Below are 23845 nucleotides of genomic sequence, written 5' to 3'. Positions count from 1 at the left end.
CTATTACTGGTCAGGACTATTTAGAACAATTTAGAGGCACTTCTAACTAGTTCTTATACAGGCTAGGACTATTTAGAGCTATTTAGAGGCACTTCTATTTTCTAAATAGTTTTAATATAGAGCTAGAACTATTTAGAGACCCTTCAAATAGTTCTATCCATTTAGAGGCCCTCTAAATAGTTTTAACCCTGTATACCACCGATGGCAACTCCGAACCGAAGGTAAATATACCAGATTGGACATCTAGTGTACTTACTTTCGATTGCTCTCCGTTAGAACGTTAGTTTTTTCTGTAGAATTAGAGACTGTACTATAATAATGAAAATTTTAATATCAATAATAAAAAAAAATAGAGGTATTTAGTTGTTTTATTTCTGCCTTATAACCTTAAGGAAGGTCAAAAACTAAAATAATCATTGACCAGATTTCTCAAAATTTACATATGACCTTGAAATGACCTTGACCTTGAAATTCTGAATCGAAACAATGAAAATTTTGCATTTGAACTAGAGAAATTTTCAATACAATACCAACATGGACCAAATTTTCAGAATTTACGCTCGGATTTTTGACTTGACCTTGACCTTGAAACCCAAATTGAAATTCTAGAGAATTAGAGAAAAATTAAAATTTTCCGGATGAACTTGACCTTGAAACTCAAGGTCAAATTGAAGGATTTTCGACTCGACCTTGACTTGACCTTGACTTAAGTCACTTCGGTCAAATCTAAAAATTTTTCGTTAATTGTGAAAAATTTGCGGTTTGACCTTGATAACTTAAGTCAAGGTCAGTCCAAGGTCAAAATGAAAAATTTTCGTGTCGACCTTGGACTGACCTTGACTTAAGTCACCAAGGTCAAATCTAAAAATTTTTCGTTAATTGTGGAAATTTTTAGATTTGACCGAAGTGACTTAAGTCAAGGTCAGTCCAAGGTCGACACGAAAATTTTTCATTTTGACCTTGACTTAAATCTTCAAGGTCAAACCGCAAATTTTCCACAATTAACGAAAAAATTTTAGATTTGACCGAAGTGACTTAAGTCAAGGTCGAGTCGAAAATCCTTCAATTTGACCTTGAGTTTCAAGGTCAAGGTCATCCGAAAAATTTTAATTTTTCTCTAATTCTCTAGAATTTCAATTTGGGTTTCAAGGTCAAGGTCAAGTCAAAAATCCGAGCGTAAATTCTGAAAATTTGGTCCATGTTGGTATTGTATTGAAAATTTCTCTAGTTCAAATGCAAAATTTTCATTGTTTCGATTCAGAATTTCAAGGTCAAGGTCATTTCAAGGTCATATGTAGATTTTGAGAAATCTGGTCAATGATTATTTTTGTTTTTGCCCTTCCTTAAGGTTATAAGGCAGAAATAAAACAACTAAATACCTCTTTTTTTTTATTATTGATATTACAATTTTCATTATTATAGTACAGTCTCTAATTCTACAGAAAAAACTAACGTTCTAACGGAGAGCAACCGAAAGTAAGTACACTAGATGTCCAATCTGGTATATTTACCTTCGGTTCGGAGTTGCCATCGGTGGTATACAGGGTTAAAACTATTTAGAGGGCCTCTAAATGGATAGAACTATTTGAAGGGTCTCTAAATAGTTCTAACTCTATATTAGAACTATTTAGAAGTTAGAAGTGCCTCTAAATAGTTATAGATAATCCTAGCCCCTATCAGAACTAGTTAGAAGTGCCTTTGAATAATTATCAAAAGTCCTAGCCTGTATTAGAATGATTTAGAAGTGCCTCTAATTAGTTCTTAATAGTCCTAACTAACCTAACCTAACCTAAACTTTATTAGAATGATTTGGAAGTGCCTCTAAATAGTCCTAAACTTTATTGAAATTATTTGAAAGTTCTTCTAAATAGTAAGAAATAGGTCTAAACTTTATTGAAATTAATTAGAAGTGCCTCTGAATAGTCCTAACCTGTCTTAGAATTATTTAGAAGTGCCTCTAATTAGTTCTTAATAGTCCTAACTAACCTAACCTAACCTAACCTAAACTTTATTAGAATGATTTGGAAGTGCCTCTAAATAGTCCTAAACTTTATTGAAATTATTTAAAAGTTCTTCTAAATAGTTAGAAATAGGCCTTAACTTTATTGAAATGATTTGGAAGTGCCTCTAAATAGTCCTAAACTTTATTGAAATTATTTAAAAGTTCTTCTAAATAGTTAGAAACAGGCCTAAACTTCATTGAAATTATTTAGAAGTTCCTCTAATTAGTTTCAAATAGTCCTAACCTGCTTTACAATTATTTAGAAGTGCCTCTAAATAGTTCTTAATAGTCCTAGTCTGTATTAGACTCTTCCAAATACTTCTTACCATGTTAGAACTTTTCAGAAGGGCCCTTCAATTATATTCAGAGCGGCACTAAATAGTCCTAATTCTGCATTAGAGTTCCCTCTATATAGTTATAAAAGTAAAAGAGTTAGAATTATTCAGAATGGGCTCTGAATATATTTAGATAGTCACTGAATCATTCTAATTCTATATTAGATCTTTTTAGAGACCTATTTGAATGGTTCTAACAGGCTTAGAAGTACTTAGAGGGCCTCTTAATAGTTCCTCTATTCAGAAGGAACTCTAAAAGGTTACAAACAGAGAGAATCTAGTAGTATTGCGACTTTATGTGTCTAACGTTCAATTGAAATTGGTCGCTCCAGAGTTGTATAGTTGGGCTGAAATCAGTAGATTGGGAAGATATTATTGTCCATTGGATACGCCCACGGAGATTTGACCTGAAATGAATTTTCAGTCAGAAAAATTCGAGAATGCACTGATTCGATGTCAGAATTCAATATAGAAATAAAATTGACTTCATCAAGTGTAGTGTTAAAAAAAAAAATTATAAATAATCATCTGTCAGCTGAGCGGTTATAGAAATTTGCATAAGATTTTTGTTGATAATCTTTATAAGTTAGCCAATTTACTACATTCATGTGAATTTTCAAATAAAGCTGAAATATCTCAAACTAACCTTTTAATCGTTTTAATTATTAAATTTCATTCATGAATTTTTTCTTTCACCAAGTTGTTTGGAATTTTACATATCAATCGAGCTATTCAACATTTCGTAATCTTTCGAAACTCTTAAGAGTTGTTTTTCCTATGCCTTTTACAATTACACTTTGGGAAGAGAAAAATTCAAATTATGTTGAACAGCACGAGTTTCAAACATATCGAATGCCATATTATTTCAAACACACAATCTGATTCAGCACCGTGTTCAAGCAACGTGTTCTTGCGTATGTTTTATCTGATCTCACTCTACGACTGGTTCGAGAATGAAAATGGAAGTCGATCTTCGAGGAAAAAAAATAATTTACGACGACATCTCGTTTTCATTCAGTTTCACTGCCTTCCGTAGCAGCGCAACCTTCCAAAAGCATCGCGCCAATTTTGATCGCAGAATGATAATGAAGAAAATCGGTAAAAATTAGTCGATAGGCGTCCTTGTTTGGTCGCGAGCCCGATTAGGTATTACGTTCCTTTTTTACATGGGATGGTGGAACAGGGCGCCATGCTACACAATCGTACGTGTGGTGCTGAAGAAACGAAACTGATGCCGAAGAAGGCATCGACGCAAAAAGATGGGTAATGAAGTCTTTCTTGCGTTGCCTCGGAGTTTCTTAATAAGAGTAGGAAACGATGACGCAGACCAGATCCAGGTGAAGTTGAGCGAATTACGTCGAAGGCATAGCAATAAATATAGCTCAGAAATTTGAGGTTTTACAAGAGTAAACAATTATAACTATTATTTAATTAAGTTCCTAGTCGAGTCGTTAGAGACGTCGTCGTCTAGATCTGGTGTCAAAGACGCAGTGTCCGACAGAGAGATTATTATTAATATTAACGAAATCAAGTCCGGGGCTAATTGAGAGATAGAAGGATCGACCGTTAGAAGGTCGCGCCGGTCGCAATCACAGTTAAACAGGAAGCGCGACTGTCGTCTGTCTGCCTCGCGCCAAAAGCGTCCGCCGCCGACATGACTAAATATAATAACAAAACACGAGCAGCAGCAGCCCCCATCTTCTTCCTAGTCGAGTCGACTAGGCGAAATGCAAGCAGCTCGTGGGATGGCCACGCTCTGAGCTTTCCCACGAGCTGCCGTGTCGCGGTGCTCCAACAACAGTAATGCCCTGCTAGCACCTGGTCCTCCGCTAAGGATCGACTTACCGAAACGCGGGCTCGCACTTTTCTTTCGATCGATCGAAAATCGCTGACCCTTAATCGGTTAGGAAACTCGGCGGTTTTTTCTTTGAAAGATGTATCTGAACTCATATACAGGGTGATTCACTAGAATGGCCTAGTAGGCGTTTATGGAAAACTAATCATAATTTTGAACTGAAAATTTGCATATCGGGGTTTGAGAAAATGATCTTTCTCCCCAAAATATTTTCATATCTCTACAACTTCCGGTTATACCGGAAACAGACTACAACTTCCTTATTTCAAATGGCGCACCCAGTATATTTTAGCATCATTAGATAGCTTTTTTTGAGGACAATTTCGGTTATATGCCATACCTTGGGTAAAAACTCAATGGTTTATGAGTTAATGGGATTCTTATGAAAGAAATGGTGGCGATGAGGACTCACATTTTTTTGAATTTTTCGGCAGAAAAAGCTTTTTTCGAAAAATATTTTGTTTTTCGATTCAGCGAATACGTAGTATTATAAGACTGTTTGAGGTTTGGACCAAAAATGTACAGGGTGTTTATAAGAAAATCATGAACTTGGTCAACTCAAATTCATCAAAAATCAAGATTTTCAAGTTAAGACCTATATTTTTAATTATTTTAGTCGATTCTACGTACAAAAATAGTGGAAATTACTGAAATTAACCCTATAAATGAATACTGTAAGAGTTATCAAGGGAGAACTTTAAATGAGGAAAAACCGCACTTTCTTACTGTGTGGAGTAGTCTGTGACTCACGGAAAACACAGAGAAAAACTAAAATTCGATGTTTCCATAACTAAATTTGACATTTCAAGAATTGTAATGGATTATTCGTATGTGAAAATGTATTGGTTTATGGATTTCTCAACAATCCCAACGAAAAATCGATTATAATTCATGAAATGTGAAATTTAGTTATCCAAACATCAAATTTTAGTTCTTTCAGTGTTTTCCGGAAGTCACAGACTACTCTACACCGGTTTTCCGGTTTTGATGAATTTAAGTTGTCCTATTTCATGATCTTCTAATAAACACCCTGAAATTGCCATCAAAAAAGCTATCTAACGAAGGAATAATATACTGGATGTGCCATTTGAAATAAGGAAGTAGTAGTGTGTTTCCGGTATAATCGAAAGTTGTAGAGATCTAAAAATATTTTATAGAGAAAAATCATTATCTCAAACCCCAACATGCAAATTTTCAGTTCAAAATTATGATTAGTTCTCTAGGCCATCCCGGTGAATCACCCTGTATATCAAAAATCGCAGAATGTGCCGAATAACTTTTGAGATATCGAACTTATTGAAATAATATTTTTTTTTGAAAAAAAGTGTAATTTAAAACATTAATAACTATCGAACATAAATAATACCTTTCATGAATTGTAAGCTATGGAAATACTAAAAAAGAATACTTTTCAAAGGCAATTACCTACTAGGTACCCTTAAGTTTTCGGAATCTACGAAATGTTGAATATTAGCTCGTGAAAATAAAGAAAAAAGAAACGGTTACAATCAGAAGCATGTCGTATCACACTTACCCAATTCTTTCGTAACGTTCCAATACAACCATTGTCAGGTAAAATAATTCTGCGTCCGTTTCCATTGTCGGTCGTACGACAGGGTGCACGCCAAACGGGTGGCAGATCCGTGCTCAGAGCGTGGGAATGTTATCGTGCCACCACCGAGAGGTCGTTAGTCACGGAGGGTTGCCAAGATCTCCCGTTATCCCCCATTGCCGCATTCTGAAGCACTCCTGTTCAAAAAAAAAAAATTAATATCAATATTTCATGCACAGATGTTTCTTATTTATTCGAGGAAAAAAAAATTTAACGCTAAAATTCAATTTTTCTACTGAAATAGTGGATGGTTCGTCCACCTGTTTTGCAGTTCAACTTAGTCTGGCGAAACTAAAAATTTTTGAGAAAATTGAAGTTTATTGTAATTTATAATATTAATAATTATTTCATTAGTACCTACTACGTATATTGTTGTTATCTTATATATTTGGATTTTTATTAAATAATCATAAGTAATTAAATCTTCATTCTTAGTTGAAATTTGATTTTATTGAGGACCAATTTGTTGCAAATATCGTGAATTTGATAAGAGTTTATTTTTGATATTTTCTAATAAGGTAACTCGAATAATCCATAGAGAATGTTTTTCATTTCGCTCTGTTCACTTTTTTAAGTACAAGAAGTTCTCGATAAGAATAATAGAATAATATTCCATCATTTAAACATTATAAAAGTATCAGTTATTATTTGCCTTATTTAAATAATTTGGTGAAGAATTGTATCTACTTAATTCCAAATTGGATCATAATATAAAATTCGATAGATAGAAGAAAAAAGAATTGATAAAATTTTGCTGAAATGAAAATGATTCTATTTATCCATCAAACTTTTTCAGTCAATTCCTATTTAATCAAAAATCAAAAAATAATATCATAATCAGGTAATCATGAAAGAATTAAGCTAAGTAAATTCTGATAGATTATAAAATATTCAGAGTTAAAAAGTAATTAAGAAAAATTTACAGTTGAAATTCTGAAGTAAAAAAAAAAATTAAACAAAGTGGTTTCCACAAATAAGACTAATGAATTTCCTTCAAGATAGGGCCGACCCATTACTATTTAGAAATTGTGAAGAGTGAATATTCAAAAAATGGTACCATTTCATTTTTTACTTTCTGATTTGAATTAATATCGAATTGATTGAAAGTTTATAAAATATTTTTCTCTATTTCAGTATCGTAATGAGTTCATTACACTACTAAAAGCAGTGCTGTAATGAACTCATGACAGCATTGTTTTCAGTTATATTTTTCGTTTTGTGGTTGTCAACACAGACTATCCTATCAAATTTCAACTCACGTCAATATATTATAATTTGGATGAAGTGAAATGATTTGCAACAATATTTGCAATTCCTCTTAATTTTGGTGGTGTTAAATCTATTTCAACAGACACAATTCACGAATTTAATGCGTAATTAAAAATTATTTCAAAATTCGAAACATACAATTCAAATTCATATTCCGTAATCTGTCAATTTTCGTAATAGTAACACCAACTGCCAAGATACAATACAAAAGTTACTAGGATGTATAATTTGAATTTTTCATTGAATTTCGACAATATTTCACAAAACTTGACTGAAATAGAGAAAATATCGTCTAAAATTCGTTTCAGAAGGCAATTCCAACACATTCGTGTTGGAATAGAAGCCCATTCTGCAACTTGTTTTAGAATATACTATTCCATCCGATTTTTTTGAATTAGTCATCTTTTATAGTCCAATAACTGAAAATATTTCTCATGCAACTATGCAAAAAGGTGCGTTAAGTTTTACTTTTCTAAAACGATAAATATCAAGCCAAGCTATTATAAGCATTCAATCAAATTCGAGATTCAATCAATCAATCAATCAATCAATGTTATTTAGATTACATCGAAAAAGTCCGAGAAAAGAAATACGTCAACTCCACAATTCCTCTCGATAATAAATCTCATTCCGTTTCAGAAGTACCAGCGAACAATAAAAAAAAGTGAAATCGAAGATACCAAAACAACCCCGATCGAGAGACCACCACCGTAACCATTCATGATAATTGACCTGGAAAAAAAAATGACCCCTGCACAAGATGCAACGGAATCCGAGTTTCTCACGCGCGCGACCGGCATGTGCAACCCCCTTTTGTCGCACGACGTCTTCAACCCTCCATCGTGCTGAGCGAGAGAGAGAAGGGGCTAGAGGCTAGACGAACACAGCACGACGGCACGACGGTACCATTCATATCCCCACCAAGCGGGTCTTATAAGGTGACGTCGGTGCCGTCGAGGCCCATTCTGTTAACTGTGTTGCTCTGGGAAGCAGAGAAATACTACGCTAGTAGCCCGAGACGACGACAAACCGTCGTCTATCCGAGTCAGTCAGTTGTTGTTTGTTGTTGTTCGTTGTGAATAGTGACACCTCCGCCATGGCGCCAACGCCGTACCTTCTGCCCGCCACCTCCGAGTACACCGAGGAGCCCATCTCCAGGACCTACCAGTACAGGAAGGTGATGAAACCGATGCTGGAGAGAAAGAGGAGAGCCAGGATCAACAGGTGCCTGGACGAGCTCAAAGAGCTCATGGTGACGGCGCTCCAGAACGAGGGAGAGAACGTTTCCAAGCTGGAGAAGGCCGACATCCTGGAGCTGACGGTGCGCCACCTTCACAGCCTGAAGAGGCAGCACCAGCTCATCTTAGCCGCCCCCGAACAGAGCTACGCCGACAAGTTCAGGGCCGGTTTCTCGCAGTGCGCTCAGGAAGTGTCTCAGTTCCTCACCGCGCCTCCTCTCCAGGAGTGCGAAGATCGCACCTCGGGGAAGAGGCTGTTGCAGCACCTGGGTGCCTGCGTACGTCAGATGGACGTCGCGACGCCACCGCCGTCCGCCAGGTACTCGCAGTACTCGACGCCGCCAGCGTCGCCCGAGGCGCAGAAGTCGATGTGGAGACCGTGGTGAACTGTGTGTCGTTTATTATTTTCCCTTCTTCCTCAAGTTGGTAGTGATGTCTTCCGGATTCGTTGGTTGTTATTAATGATGATTATTATTATTATTATTATTGTCTCGAGTTCACAGTATATGCCTCCCACGAACCCACCCCCCTGTTCTTAATGTTTCGAATGTACATTTGGAAAAAATCAGTAGCTTTAAATATACTGTGATATGAAAAATAGGTTAGCGATTTTAAATTTTATCAAATTTCATTATTGGACACGTTTTTCGAATGTTGGTACCTGATGATGATTGGTTTGTTTGTTTTAGTATCTAGGATAGTTTGCTCAATTTATATATTGATAGTTTTTATCCAGTTGCAATAAAGTTATTTTATTATTAAATTTCGTTTTACAAGATATTACCCAATTTATCATTTCCATTTTCCTAAACACCCATTAATCGAAATATGAAAATTATTTGGATTGGCTCTGTCTTTACTTGATGGAAATTCATTTCAATCGAAATTAAATGACAGTTATTCCATTTTGATCAAAATTATTTATCAGTGAAAATTTAAATTTAATTAAATATATTGGATAACGCTTCTTTCTCTTTTACAACATAAATAACTTAAAAATTTTGAAACAAAGTGTGATACAAAAAAAAAATTAATCCTAATTAAAAAATTCAGCGTCGCATCCACCATAATAAAATATCCACTAATATTATCATACTCTGTACTAGGCTGCACTAAAATAATTATATTTCAAATAGTTTTTCATCGCCATCGGCCTTAGATATATCTTTAGTAAGCCAAAACTATTGGTTTATACTGAAAAAAACCTGATAGAAATTTATTAGCTTTTAAATATTTTAATAATTTCCGGAAATTTAATAATTATTATTAATTGTATCGATATCATTGAACTACAAGTATCAATTCCATATAGAAATTGATTTTTGAACAGAATCTTTTTCAAATGGTTCTGAAAGTAACCGAGAAAAGCTCAAATTTTCTGAAAATCTTCTGGAATTTCCACATTTCAAATTTTAAATAAAATTTGTAAGTGACCAAATTCTTCGAATAAAATTTGATGTAAAATTTAATTACTGTCTGTTAGTGATTCTCCGTTTCCAAATTCGTATCTCAAGAATTCGACGACTAAAAGCCCCAAAAGAATTCAATTTACGCAAAGTTCTCTTTCCATAGGCGAAAGAATTTCGAAACAGAAAATAAATAAAATAACAAACCTGTATAAAAATTTTGTATTTTTTTCAAAATTTTCGATAAGAAATTCTTTCCGAATGGAATTTATATATTATAATTTATCAGGATTATTTAATTAATTATTATTTAATGATCAGGATCTCCCAAAACCTCAAATTTTCCATAATTCATCATTATCAAAGTACCGCATAGATATATTACAAAATATAAACCGATAGAAAACCAAAAACACATCCGTTATCTCTTTGTTTCAAACCGTATAACGTGCTCAGATAAAAACTTTGGCCACACAAAATTTCGATAACCTGTACGCAATTCAAATCAAATATTTTCAAAGTGACCTTTGAACCCCCGCCTAATCAGCCTGTACATCTTATGAGAAACCATAGAACAAGAACACTTGACACTTACCCGAAAGGTCAAACGGAGCACAGACAGAAGTGAGGTTACTGTCAGGCGTCAGCGGACGACGATAATTAGGATTAAATTCCTATTGATGTGTTGGGAAATCCAGCAATCATGCACATTCCGGTTTTATAGCACTAAGCAGTTGGAATTTCCGGCTTACAGTTAGCATTAGTCCCAATGCAGCCCGCACACACTGAAAATTCAAAAATTTTAAAAATCGGATTCACATTCCCGTTGTGAGTGATGTGACCATCGCCTTAATGATAATTTAATTGTAATTTCTATGACTTGTTTTAGATTCATGAAGGAAAATCAAGCCATCTGAAACTTTCTCCGTCAAGCATTTTGATTTCGTAATCAAACAAACTTCAGTTCCCAAGCAAAAACAAATTTAGTTGGACGAGAGAGCTTATCATTTGAACCTGCTATTCAAGTTATTTTCCGATAGTTTTCAAAGTAAGTACGATAAGCTCGGACCAGATATGGGATTTTCTTATCAGTTATCAGAACCTGAGTCATTCCATTGAATTAAATTTTATACTCTGTAAATAAACATAAAATACTGTCCTTTGATTCTCAACATTTCTCTCATGAAGTCTGTTTTATTTATAGTCAATTTGAAAGTGAATGTCATGTGACATTGACCTCTCCTACTCAAAAAAAAAGCTTAGAGATACACCTGTGATCTTTTCTTATATAATCAGTGACTTAAATTTAAATCCTTATATCAGTTCATCGCATGAACCCAATCATGAAGGATCTGTAGTCCATTTTTTTGATCATCGATAAACAGTTTTTGAAGTGATACTAGCAGAAGTGAAATGTCTGATAATAAAAGGCTAATTGGAGCAATTTCTGCTGGAACACAGTCTGTTAAATTCAGTGTGTTCAGAAGCCAAGAAACCAGAGTAATAGCAGAGCATGAAGTGAGGATATCCTCTTATTCCCCTCAAGAAGGATGGATGGAACAAGATCCTATAGAAATAATATGTGCCGTGAGGACCTGTTTGGAAAAAGTTAGCGAACAACTAGGATCCCAGACTAAAAGAATTGTAACAATCGGAATAACAAATCAGAGAGAGACGACCATCCTCTGGGACAAAATTAGCGGCTCTCCGTTCTACAACGCAATAGTTTGGAATGACATACGTACCGATTCGACCGTAGACATAATATTATCCAAAGTACCTGAGGGCAATCCCCATCATTTCAAACAGGTATGCGGCCTTCCCATCTCACCTTACTTCAGCGCCTTCAAAGTCAAATGGCTGCTGCATTACAGCAAAGACATCAAACAGGCCGTCCGACAGGGGAGATGTCTATTCGGTACGGTCGATACCTGGATCGTTTGGAACTTAACCGGCGGTACAAACGACGGCATTCACGTAACCGACGTTACCAACGCCTCCAGAACGTTCCTGATGAACATCAATACCCTGAATTGGGATTCGAGCCTTCTGCACATGTTCAAGATAAACGACAGCATGCTGCCCGAGATCAAGAGCAGCGCAGAAGTGTACGGCTGCATCCACCACAGTTTCCCGCTGAGGGGCGTTCCCATATCCGGTATCGTTGGCAACCAGCAGGCCGCCCTCATCGGCCACAATTGCCTGCAGGAGGGACAGGCCAAGAACACCTACAGGAGCGGCTGTTTCCTTCTGTACAACACCGGACAGTCCAAGGTGTTTTCCACTCACGGTCTGGTCACCACGGTGGCTTACAAGTTCGGCAAGCAACCCGCCGTGTACGCCTTGGAAGGCAGCGTGGCAGTGGCCGGAGCCGCCATCAAGTGGCTCAAGAACAACATGGGTTTCATACAGTCCGTTCAAGAGACCGAAACCCTGGCCAAGGAGGTGTTCAACACCGGCGACGTGTACTTCGTACCCGCCTTCAAAGGGTTGTACGCCCCCTATTGGAGGAAGGAAGCCAGAGGGATCATCTGCGGACTGACCGCCTTCTCCACCAAGCACCACATAGTCAGGGCGGCCTTGGAAGCGGTCTGTTTCCAGACCAGGGACATCTTGGAGGCCATGCACAAGGACTGCGGCATACCCCTGAACAAGCTGATGGCGGACGGTAAACTGACCCAGAACACCCTGTTGATGCAGCTCCAGGCCGACATCGGAGGTACGCCTGTTTTCAGGTCTCAGAAGGAAGACATGGCCCCGTTGGGAGCGGCCATCGCGGCGTCCCAGGCCGAGGGGATCGACGCTTGGGATCTGAACCAGGAGGGGAGGGAGATCGTGCCCAGCGACACCTTCCTGCCCACCACCACGGAGGACGAGAGGGACGCCAGGTACACGAAGTGGAAGATGGCGGTGCAAAGATCCCTGGGTTGGGCCACGACCAAGAGGAAGACCATGACCGAGGAACGGTACAGGTTGCTGGCCAGCATCCCCGGCGGGCTTTTTTTGATCGGTTCATTTGCGCTTCTGCTGCTATCCGAAATCACTTCAAAACCACAAGCGTGAAAATTTTTTTTGGATTCGATTCAAATTGCCGACTACTGAAACTTCTCTCGATGAACTGTTTGATATTGATTTCTTTTTGAAACGAGACTTTTTTTACATTCGATGTACTTATTATTATTATTATTGTGAAAGTAAGTTGGTTAAAGTTATGTATTTATACAAGGTATTTTAATAATCGACTGTAGAATTTATTTGTTTTTGTGTTTATTAGTTTTATACAAGTATTTGTTGCAATATACTCTACAGGGTTATTTTTATCTTATACTCTCCTATTGTTATATTTTTGTTTGTGGATTAAATATTCCATTTCGATTGTGAAAAGTTGTTTTATATTTTTTTAATCGATGAAATATAAAACTTGTTATTATTCGAGTTTGTTTTTCAAAACTATAATCCTAAAATTTCTCAACAAAAACTAAAGTTTAACTAAAATAAATTTCAATAGTAAATCCGGCTATATCCCAAGGATCCCTACACTCTTTTGTTGTTAAAAGTTAGGTTAGGTTGGACTCACCTCTAATGACAAAGACAGCACCCGATTATAAGAATATTTAATGGATTTTTCATGCTTAAACAGACTTGACAATTCTACATATCACGACATGCAACCATTCCACGATATCCTGAAAAGAGTCGAAAAAAAGAAGGTAAACAAATAAAATCGAAAAAACAATTAACGACTAGTAATTTCTTATAAACGAACATAATATACAATAAATATAAATTTACTTTGGTTTGGAGAGGATAATCTTGGGGAACTTAGGAAAAAGGGTTCAGATTCTTGTCGCAATCGTAACTGGATCTGAAGGGATTGGTCTCGTCCTCGGACTCGTCTTCGTTCTCGAAAGGATTGTTGGAGGGGTCGTAATCGTTTTCGAAGGGATTCAGACCGGCCGCCGAGCTCGCGTTGAACTCTTTCTTCCTCTCGTAAGCGCTGGTGTTGGATTTTACAGAAGAACTGTATCTGGCGGTTTCCTGCTGTCTCATTCTTCCCTCCGAAATCTGGACAATGTTCTGGCCGTTTTTCCTTTCGTTTTGTCTCATTCTGGCCTCTGCTCCGAATCCGTAATCTCTAACCTAAAAATGAAGAGTGGGATTTGAAAACATTCAAAAAAGGTAAGTCAAATATTTTTTTAATAACTTAAGTTATTAATTAAATACTAAGTTATTAAAAAGGTACAATCTGAAGAAGCTCTTGTATTTCAAAGCAAACAAATTGTAAAATAAAGAATTGAAGTTATTAAATTAAATAATAAGTCATTAAAAATGTAAAATTTGAAAAAGCTTTTGTGTTTCAAAGCAAAAGAATTGTAAAATTGAAGTTATTAAATTAAATAACAGGTTATTAAAAAAGTAAAATCTGAAGAAGCTCTCGTGTCTCAAAGCAAAAGAATTGTAAAATACAGAATTGAAGTTATTAAATCAAATAATAAGTTATCAAAAATGTAAAATCTGAAAAAGTTTTTGTGTTTCAAAGCAAAAGAATTGTAAAATATAGAACTGAAGTAATCCAATTCAATAATAAGTTATTAAAAATGTAAAATCTGAAGAAGCTCTCGTGTTTCAAAGAAAAGAACTGTAAAATATAGAATTAAAGTTATTAAATTAAATAATAAGTAATTACAAATGTAAAATTTGAAGAAGCTTTTGTGTTTCAAAGCAAAAGAATTTTAAAATATAAAATTGAAAAGTGGAGAGATAGTAACCGTCATTTATTTTTTGATATTACTCAATTTTAAGAAGTCTCATTTTATAGATGTACATTATAAACACACAAAATTTCAGTGAAACCTAACAGATTGAATTTGAAAAAAAAGCTCAGCTGCTACCAACAAATTCATCATTGCCAACTTCCGAAATGGACAGATATCCGAAGAATCAGATTCCGAGATTAACAATGTTCCTAATTGAGACCATTCTCCAAGCAAAATTTGAAAATTATAAATATTCATAAAATGAAAGCTCCCAATCCACAATAAATAATAAAAAAAACACTCACCTCTTTTTCCATCTTTGGTATCAAAGTCCTGGATATCTCTTCCTCCTCCCGTTTCTCCATCAATTTCTTCACGGCCTTATTGGTAATGTCCTTATATCTGTTGAAGACCCCTCTGCCGAAATACTCGGCGGCCACAGAATAGCCATCGTGGGCTTTTTCTAATTGCGAATGGAATGTCTCGTTCAGATCGGTCGTGTGTTCTCTGGCTTTCAGCAGCTCCAGCAAGTTTTTGTTTTCCGGCTGACACGTCGGACAGCCCTGGTCTTCGTCGCAGAAGCTCTGGAAACAGTGCTGGTGGTAGCTGTGCTGGCACAAAAAGTGTATGGTTGGGAGTTCCAGAGGATGGTGGCATGCGGCACAACGAGATCCTATAAAAATTCATACATTATTTCACTTAATCTACATTAAAACAATTAAGAGGAGGGTTCTAACTATTTAGTCCTCTCTAAATAGTTCTAACGTGATTGAAACAATTTAGAGGGCTTCTAAAAAGTTAGAACCCTGTTAGAACTATTTAGAGGGAACTCAAAATAGTTCTAATACAGGCTTAAAACAATTTAGAGGATGGTTCTAACTATTTAGAGTCCCCTCTTAATACAGGGTTAAAACTATTTTGAGGAGGGTTCTAACTATTTAAAGTCACCTCTAAATAGTTCTAATACAGTTAGAACCCTGTTAGAACTAATAAAAAGGGTCTCTAAATAGTTCTAATACAGGGTTAAAACAATTTAGTTTAGTTTAGTTCTAACAGGAGGGGACTCTAAATAGTTCTAACTGTATTATAACTATTTAGAGGGGACTCTAAGTAGTTAGAACTCTCCTCAAAATAGATTTAACCCTGTATTAAGAGGGGACTCTAAATAGTTAGAACCATCCTCTAAATTGTTTTAAGCCTGTATTAGAACTATTGTTATAACTATTTAGAGGGGTCTCTAAATAGTTCTAATGCAGGATTAAAACAATTTAGAGGTCCTTTAATTAGTTAGAACCCTGTTAGAACTTATTAAACTAATTAACTCTAAAAAGTTAGAACCATGTTAGAACATTAATTACAAGCGTCTTTAAATAGTTCTAATAGAGGGTTAAAACTATTTAGAGGGCCTCTTAATGCTTCTAACCCTGTTAGAACTAATCTGAAGGGCTCCTAAGTAATTTTAATACAGGGTTAGAACTATTCAGAGGCCCTTCTGAATAGTTAGAACTACTTAGAATGACCTCTAAATAGTTCTAATAAAGGGTTATACTTATTTAGAAGGACCTCTAAATAGGAGGATTTGGAAAGTATATATCCATTATTTAATCTATATTATAAAATACAAGATTATAACATTATTATATCTTATTAGGAATAAGAATTTTTCATCTCTTTAATGAGAAGTTCCTTTAATTTAGATTACAGATTGGAGTTGAATTTCAATCCTCATTCTGATTTATTCCAACAATAAAAATTAAATATTCGAGGAGATCCACTTTCCATTTACCGACATTAAAAAAAAATTGTCAAAACTTTTCCATACCTTGTATTACAATGGCACCGCTTTTTAAATTATCCAGCTGCTTCCTCAACTTGTCTATGTCTTTACGGTAGTTATCGATAAGATCGGTAACCTCCAAAGTTTTCTCTTCCTCCTGTTTCAGCTCGTTCATAATGTAATTTTTGATATGGCCAACTGTTATGTCCGTAGTCTCCGATCCCAAAGCGTCTATCACAAGTTGCGGCGAAAGTAGTCTTTCCTTGGCGATCACCGTTAAAATCTGACGAGAAAAAAGCAAAATGTTTTTGAAAACAAATAACTGTTCTCTTCATTATGCGCCACCATGAATCACAAAAAACAATAATTAGGATCGTACGCAATTGATTAATAAATATCGGGCGTTGAAAAATTAAAATAGGTGACATTTCTTTACAATTTGGATCATAGGAAATAATAAAATATTTCTTTGAACTAGAACAGAGATACGTAACATCTCAATTCTATGAAATTCCTAGCCATAGATGCAATGAAACCATAGATTGTTCTATAATTTATATTGAGTCTATGTTTAGTTTTAATTTACCCATAGAACTGATGTAGAAAAAGTTTTACGAGAGTTGATGCTGCAGGGTTGCCAGGCTAAATTAGAAGTTTTTTCTTTAAAATAAGGAAATTTTTGCATTTTGATTGGGAAATGTTAACATGAAATATTATGCTATATTTTTAAAAGAAAAAAGGATTAATTGATTTGGTTTTTTCAACAGTAAAGAACAAATAATTCTCACCTCGCTCAAAAGATCTGGTGGTGGATTTTTGGTATTCCTGACACAGGACCAGAGCGCCTGAATCCAAAGGGTCGGTTCTTGGTTACCGAACCTCCTGCAGCATGCAAGAACCGAACCGGTGTCGTTCTTCATTATGTGATGCCTGGAAAATCAAAGTATTCGAAAAACTCTTCGTTTAACGTCTCCAAAAATCTACCTCAAAATCTGTTGATACAGTTTCTGCTCCTCGTACAAATACAGAATGCCCTCGCTGAAGGAATGCATGTGACAGACTACCAGAGCCTGCGATTTGTCGTACTTTATGTCCGGATTCTGCAGCATCTTCAGTATCTTCTGACACCATCTGGTCCTCTCGTTCTGCGAGTTCGTCCACACGTGCAGATAGTGCTCCAGCAGGGTGTTGTACACCGGAGTGGTCAATACCGAGCTGCAGGAGGTACCCCATCAGAAAAATAGACCGATTAAAGATCAACCTCACTTACCCCTCTTCTATCACGTACTCCAAAAACTCCACCAACCTCTCCGAGTTGTTGAGGAACAGATGTATGAAATCCTCCGGTTCTGCGTGCTGGGGAATGTCGTAGTTTCCGGTCAGGGCGTTTTCGGAGATGATCGGAGAATCTTTCGGTTTGTAGTTGGTGCACAGTTTCTTCAGGAACTGGGTGCTCTCGTTGGGCACCTTCTGGATCAGGATGTTGCCGTACTTCTTCATGTAGAGCTCCGCGTTGTCGAAGGTCAGACTCGAGATGTAGTCCAAGACCTCTACGTACTTCTGGTGGTCTTCGACGAGGAGCTTTATGTACCAGTCGTGTTTCTCGTGGCGTTTGGCCAACATTAGAGCTTCAGAGGGGCTGCCTTGCCTGAAAATGTCATCGTTGAATTTACGGAACGTCATCAAAAAAATCTTATAGAAATTTTGAAAATATAAATAGTTATATCCGTTTCTAATAATGATAAATCGACTTTATTCAACAAATGTACAGGGTGGGCAAATAAGCGAGGTAAGCGGCTATATCTCAGGATCCACTCATCCTAGAGACTTGCGGTTAAAATTTTTACCAATAAAGTCTACAAGAAAACACACTGGAAATTGTTTTGAAGTTCATACCTTTACCGCTAGGGGGCGTAATAGCTACCGTCGAGTGGAAAAATGAATTTTACTCGAAAATGTTTCATATGAAGTTGAAGAAAAAATATCATCACTGTAATCCTTGGAAAATTCCCTATCTTTTTGAATTGTCACTTTAGATTTTTTTTCGACATCAAATAAGGGTAGGTGAAAGGGAGAAATCTGAATGATTGAAACGCATGTAACTTCAGTTTGGCTCAACATTTTTGAGCAAATTAGATCTCGTTGTTTCAGGCGTTCTGAAGTCATGGCCGAAAGAAGATATTCTTCAACTGATGCACTACGAAAAACCAAATTGTGTCTTTAAGTTCTGACAGACACAGAAATCCCAACAAATTTGTATGAAAAACCCAAAAGGTCGCAAAGCGATAGCTTCAGGCGTTCTGGAGTTATGGCCGAAAAAAGATATTCTTCAACTGATGCACTGAAAAACTAAATTGTGTCTTCTTTCGGCCATAACTCCATAAAGCCTGAAGCTATCGCTTTGCGACCTTTTGGTTTTTTCATACAAATTTGATGGAATTTCTGTTTCTGTCAGAACTTAAAGACACAATTTGGTGTTTCGTAGTGCATCAGTTGAAGAATATCTTCTTTCAGCCATGACTTCAGAACGCCTGAAATTATCGCTTTACGGCCTTCAGGTTTTTTCATGCAAATTTGATAGAATTTCTGTTTCTGTTAAGAAAATCCTATCATTACATTTGAAATTTCGGAGTAAAATGAACAAAACAATGAACTTCTGACTTAGTGCCCCCTATCAAAAGCAGCAAAAACAAATTCATCATGACTATATTTTGTCCTCAATCAACAAGATATTATCTTTCAGACGAGATTTTGAATAACATTGATTTGATCATCAGTAGAAGAGACAAAAAAGAAAATAGTAAGTTCCATATTTAAAAACACAAAAATGCAGCAAGGCGACAACAATGTTGCTAGTTTTGCTGATTCAGCAGTTGCACATTTTCAATGACTTTTCTAAATTCGGTTATTCGTATTGATAGTTCCGGTTTGAAAGAATTAAAAAGTTTTACTGCATTGTGAGTAAAACTGCGTTCAAACGGGGCTGTTGAGTAGCGAGGCATATTAAGTATCTATGAATGTCTCAAATGTATGAAATTTTAACTCACCTGCAAACTTTGATGGCAACATCGACGTCATAGCTCAAGTCGCTATCCTTGCTCAATATGAACTGCTTCAAACCCTCGTTCTGTCCCAGGGTGTTGCTCATTTTGGTGTAACAGTTCAACAGCAGAGTCGTATGGTCTTCCGTAGCCTGTCTCTCTTTGTGCAACGCCTGAAGGTACATGGTCAACTTTTCAATATGTTGCGAGTCCAGGAACTTGCGGATCACATAGCTCGGTTCCAGTTTTCCTATAGTTTTTATATACTGCTCTATTGCGCCAGTGTAGTCTCCTTTGTTGCACAGATGATCGCCATATTGTTTGAAGATATCCACAAGTCCTGAAAAAACCGAAAATGCAACTTCCAACTGGGAAAACTTTCTTTTCCTCACCTTCAGTATCGTACTGTTGAGATTTAGCTATCCTTATGGAGACATCGTAAAGGTTCTTCTTGAACAGGAGAGACAGTTTAGACTGGAGATCTTTCTCGTCCAGATGGTAAATTTTGTTGTCTTCATCGAGGATGTAAAAGGAGCCGAATTCATTCAATACAGCCTTTATTCGGGGCATGGTGGCTGAAAAGACGATGAACTTGTTGTGGATGTCCAGAACGGTGATGCAGTCCCCTTGCAAAACCGAACTTTGGTTGCCGTTGTTCATGGAATTGACAGCCATCGGACGGTTTGTTTTCGAAATTATTATCAGATAGCTCCTGAACCATTCCAGCATCACTTTCTCGCCGTCGATGGCATAACACGGACCTCTGCCATCTGTTGTGTAGCAATAAACTGCCTGTAAATTATATTATCAGCAATAATTTCAAGGGGAAAATGGTAAATACTTACATCATTTCTGCCAACCATAAAATGACTTTCTTGTATTGATTCGGCAAGAACGCAGCATCTTTTTGCACATCCTATATTGTCTAGGTGAACCTAAGATTACAGTTTTACAATTTCCTCAATTAATCATCCTAAGGAAACGTACCTTTTCTTCCTTATCTTTTTGAGTTATGTTATAAACTATGACAGAACTATCAGTAGCTAAAAACAGATAATTACTTGTTGAAGTTGTCTTGAATGCCAATCCTGTAACTGCACTACTAGCATCTCTCAATAATTTTTGTTTTGAACTCCTTTCTCTTGTGATATCTCCCCTGAAAATAAATATAACAATCATGGATTCTGTTAAGAAAAACCAAAACACATAACTTCGGTTGCAATATAAAATCTACCTGTAAAGCATTAAAGATCCGTCAATGAATCCTAGTGCCATCAACTGCAAGTTTTCATGTACACAAAGTGCACTGACTTGAACTGGACGATTTCCAGGCAAAGCCCGACTGACTCTAAAGCAATGGGGAAAACCATTTTTATCCAATCTGCTTGTATCCCATATCTTTATAAGGGGATTAACTCCAGGTTCATCTTGCTACAAAATGAATTGCAAAATATAAATGACAGTTCATTAAAAATCTATGTTTACTTACACCTATTGTGACGAGCAATGTAGAATTCCTCAATTGATATAAGAAGTCTGTGCTGAATTCATAAGCTCTGAATGTATGAATGTTCCAAGATCTATTTACTAAATGTATTTGACCGGACGAGTCTCCTAGAACTATGTTGTTATTTCCACTAGATGTGACTGTTATTCTATAGTCATCCTATAAATGAAAAAGAAGGTAGATAATGTATCACTGAAAACGAATTTGATGTCACCTTAAATAGTTCTGCTATATTTCCATTGTCCACATTACTCTGAAGATCGAAAAAATGGAATTTTCTCCACTGAAAATAAAGGCAGTTAGTCATTCTGAATTGCGTGGGTGTTTAGGAAACTTACTTCGAGAAAAGCCATTTTGCTCAATGTTTATCACTGAAAGTCGTGGGTTTATTTATTATCTTCTCGTTAATCCAGCTGATTATTTCTGTTTTGTTTCTTGACAATGACAGCTACCGTCAATGTTTTCTTATACGATTTCCAGAAAAAAATTATTCTATGTCAGCTTAATCCTCAAAAATTGTTGGAAACTCTGTTAAATGATTATATTTTTATTGTTGAAGTCGTCATTAAAACAAATGAATTTAAGAAATCCAAAGCAGTCTAATTAGAAAAATTCTATGCGGTCATAGATATGAATGTTAAATATCTGTCACCTAGAACAAAGATTAATATTCTATGGTCTAAGCTGTGTCAGGGACAGGTCAGGCTTAGAAATATTTTATTTTCACAAACTCGGTTTTATCATTTTGATATTTACCTCGGATTAATAAGTGTTTATTACTCTGAGATATACAGGGCCCCCGCAAGGGACATCAACGCCCGCGTGTGGAACATATTTTGGCGCCCCTTAAAGGGGGGAGGTGGAGAAAAGCACTGCTGAATAATCGGATTTTCTTTTGTTTTGTTGAGAATTTACTGTAGAATGGTTGAAAATCTATCAGCAACCTTCATTGCCTTAAGAACTTTATGGTGTTAGTTGTAACATAATACATTTTAAATGTGTTTCAAAACTTAAGCTGTATTCTTCTATATAAATTATTCATAAAGGCATAAAGATTTAATTAGGATCAATCCAGAAATTGAATGGATGTTTTTCTAGATTTGGCTGTTGCAAATTTTTTATATAATCAATCAATCAATTTTATCTAGTATCTCTTGCTCTATATCTAAGATTGCCAATCCAGAAAATCTTTCTTATGACATGGTAGACTTCAAATAGTTTTCAATTATTTTTAATTTAGTGAATGATCTCTCACCAGAAGCAACAGACACAGGTAATGTGAGAAGGATTATTGAGGCAATACTAAGATTCGGTAGAGAAAAAGTGAGATTATTTTCAAAAATATATTGTAGAATTTCAAGAGGATTTTCGATTCAGATAATGAAAAAAATCTTAGGGCTTTTATCTCGTTGAATAAATCATTTTCTTTCATGTCAGCCTCTTTTCTTTCTGATCAGTTAGCTTTTGTTGAAGAGCATGACATCATTTCAATAGATATTTATCATTTAATTTAAGAATATCTCAAATAAAACAAAAAACGTTATTGTAATCAGATATCACATCAAACCTACTATTTAAGGAACTTAGTGTTTGATCAATTATTTTCAAAAAGAAATTTATTTTAAAAGCGATTTTTGGATCTTGAGGTGCCTCATTCGTCTGTTCATAATCCAAAAATTTTGCTTTATACTTTCGTCTTACAGTATATAATACAGAAAAACCTTATCTATCTCAAGAGCATCAGCCGCTAGTTTTCCAGCTTCCGCAAGTTTTTCCTCGAGAACATTATCATCCCTATAATTTTTGAAATGGTCAACTAAATTCTTCAAATAGTTTTGGCACACTTTAATGTCAATCGCTACACTTTGCATCATTTTGGTTACAATATTAATCTGGAATGAAACATCATAAGAAATTATTATACTTAAATAAATTTAAAAGAATGAATATTTAATAAAAGAGAACTTGCTTTATGTCTAGTTTCTATGTTGAAAGTATCATTTTCTGCTATTTCTAAAAGGCTATACATATTTGAATAAAATGAAACTGTAGCATCAATTCTACTTGACCATCTAGTATCACTTAGGGGTTTTAGATGTAACTGAGGATCATGCTTTTTTATAACATTCCAATCTTTTTGTGAATGAAGAGAAACATATATAAAGTTCTTGTACAATATCAAAAGTGTCCACTGTTTCATTTGAAACCTTAGCAGCATTTTCAGTTAAATTTAAGTTGTGTGCAGCACATCGCGCAAAAAATGCCCTAGGATTAGCATCGAGTATGCGTTTTTGTAAACCAATATCTGGCTATTTCATACCGATTGCGACGTTCGGAAACTTGCAAGAAAGAAGTTTGGAAAAAAAAATTGTTAAAAAAATTTGAAAGAATCTTTTTCGAAAACCTTTGGTCCATCGGTTCTTCATGAGGTCTATAAGAGGTTTTGGCGCCCTTTTAGAGTGGCGCCCGCGTGCGGTGCACGCGTTGCACGCGCGGTTGCGGGGGCCCTGGAGATATATTATTTAAATGAATTAAAGTAAGATTTCCCGTATTGATACTTTTCCCTTAGAAAGCCGAGGGAATTATTTCTTCTTCTTCCACATATCATAGGGAATTGTTTAATGATCAAAATTAAATGATAAATAAAAAAATTTTTGATGCAAATTCAACATAATATTAATTGAGGTAGCGGAAAGAACTTGCTTACGTAAGATTACAAAAATGAGACATCCCAACAACCCACTGCATAATCCATCCAATCAGCTTTTATATCAGACAACGGGAATAGAACCAATACTGGAAAGAATGCAAAAACTAAGCAAAAAATTCATCAATAACCAAGATAATATCAATATAATGGAGCCATTGATACAACATTACAGCAGACCAACTACACCAAAGGCAAAGTTGCCAGCTTTGCCACTTTTCGAACACTTGGAATCACTAGGATGATATTTATTTTTATTTTTTTAATACTTATAAATAATATGTTATACAAAAATGTATGCAACTGGCTGGAAGACTGTGGTCGATAGCCATTTGATTT

The 23845-nt window shown here is 35.8% G+C and overlaps 3 protein-coding genes and 1 long non-coding RNA gene across 5 annotated transcripts; 2 read left to right on the top strand and 2 right to left on the bottom strand.

Annotated features, from left to right (window-relative positions):
- Window positions 1-1376: 1376 nt before the first annotated feature.
- Window positions 1377-10449, bottom strand: LOC123683409. Its single transcript, XR_006747974.1, has 3 exons — window positions 10313-10449; window positions 5727-5941; window positions 1377-2744 (listed from the first exon to the last, which is right to left on the bottom strand). It is a non-coding gene; the product is annotated as an uncharacterized LOC123683409 (long non-coding RNA).
- Window positions 8018-9037, top strand: LOC123683408 (enhancer of split mbeta protein-like). Its single transcript, XM_045622427.1, has one exon. The coding sequence runs from the start codon at window positions 8170-8172 to the stop codon at window positions 8695-8697; it is 528 nt and encodes a 175-aa protein (XP_045478383.1). The 5' UTR covers window positions 8018-8169; the 3' UTR covers window positions 8698-9037.
- Window positions 10331-13147, top strand: LOC123683406 (glycerol kinase). The gene is made up of 2 exons (XM_045622423.1): window positions 10331-10545; window positions 10607-13147. Exon 2 carries the CDS (start codon window positions 11131-11133, stop codon window positions 12778-12780), a length of 1650 nt encoding a protein of 549 aa, XP_045478379.1. The 5' UTR covers window positions 10331-10545; window positions 10607-11130; the 3' UTR covers window positions 12781-13147.
- A 167-nt stretch (window positions 13148-13314) lies between these two features.
- Window positions 13315-21348, bottom strand: LOC123683405 (vacuolar protein sorting-associated protein 11 homolog). Of its 2 annotated transcripts, XM_045622422.1 has the most exons (15): window positions 21138-21348; window positions 21014-21082; window positions 20782-20958; window positions 20527-20723; window positions 20280-20448; window positions 20138-20227; window positions 19685-20084; window positions 19299-19632; window positions 17522-17899; window positions 17236-17466; window positions 17040-17181; window positions 16297-16534; window positions 14780-15147; window positions 13510-13857; window positions 13315-13403 (listed from the first exon to the last, which is right to left on the bottom strand). In XM_045622422.1, the coding sequence occupies exons 1-14, from the start codon at window positions 21150-21152 to the stop codon at window positions 13540-13542; spliced, it is 3126 nt and encodes a 1041-aa protein (XP_045478378.1). In that variant the 5' UTR covers window positions 21153-21348; the 3' UTR covers window positions 13315-13403; window positions 13510-13539. The 2 variants fall into 2 exon arrangements, with proteins under 2 accessions (XP_045478378.1, XP_045478377.1); XM_045622421.1 differs by having other exon boundaries at window positions 13315-13857.
- Between the last annotated feature and the right edge of the window lie 2497 nt (window positions 21349-23845).

The sequence above is a fragment of the Harmonia axyridis genome, chromosome 6 (genome assembly GCF_914767665.1).
Source record: "Harmonia axyridis chromosome 6, icHarAxyr1.1, whole genome shotgun sequence".
Classification (NCBI taxonomy): domain Eukaryota; kingdom Metazoa; phylum Arthropoda; class Insecta; order Coleoptera; family Coccinellidae; genus Harmonia; species Harmonia axyridis.
This window is presented reverse-complemented; position numbering and strand designations above follow the sequence as displayed.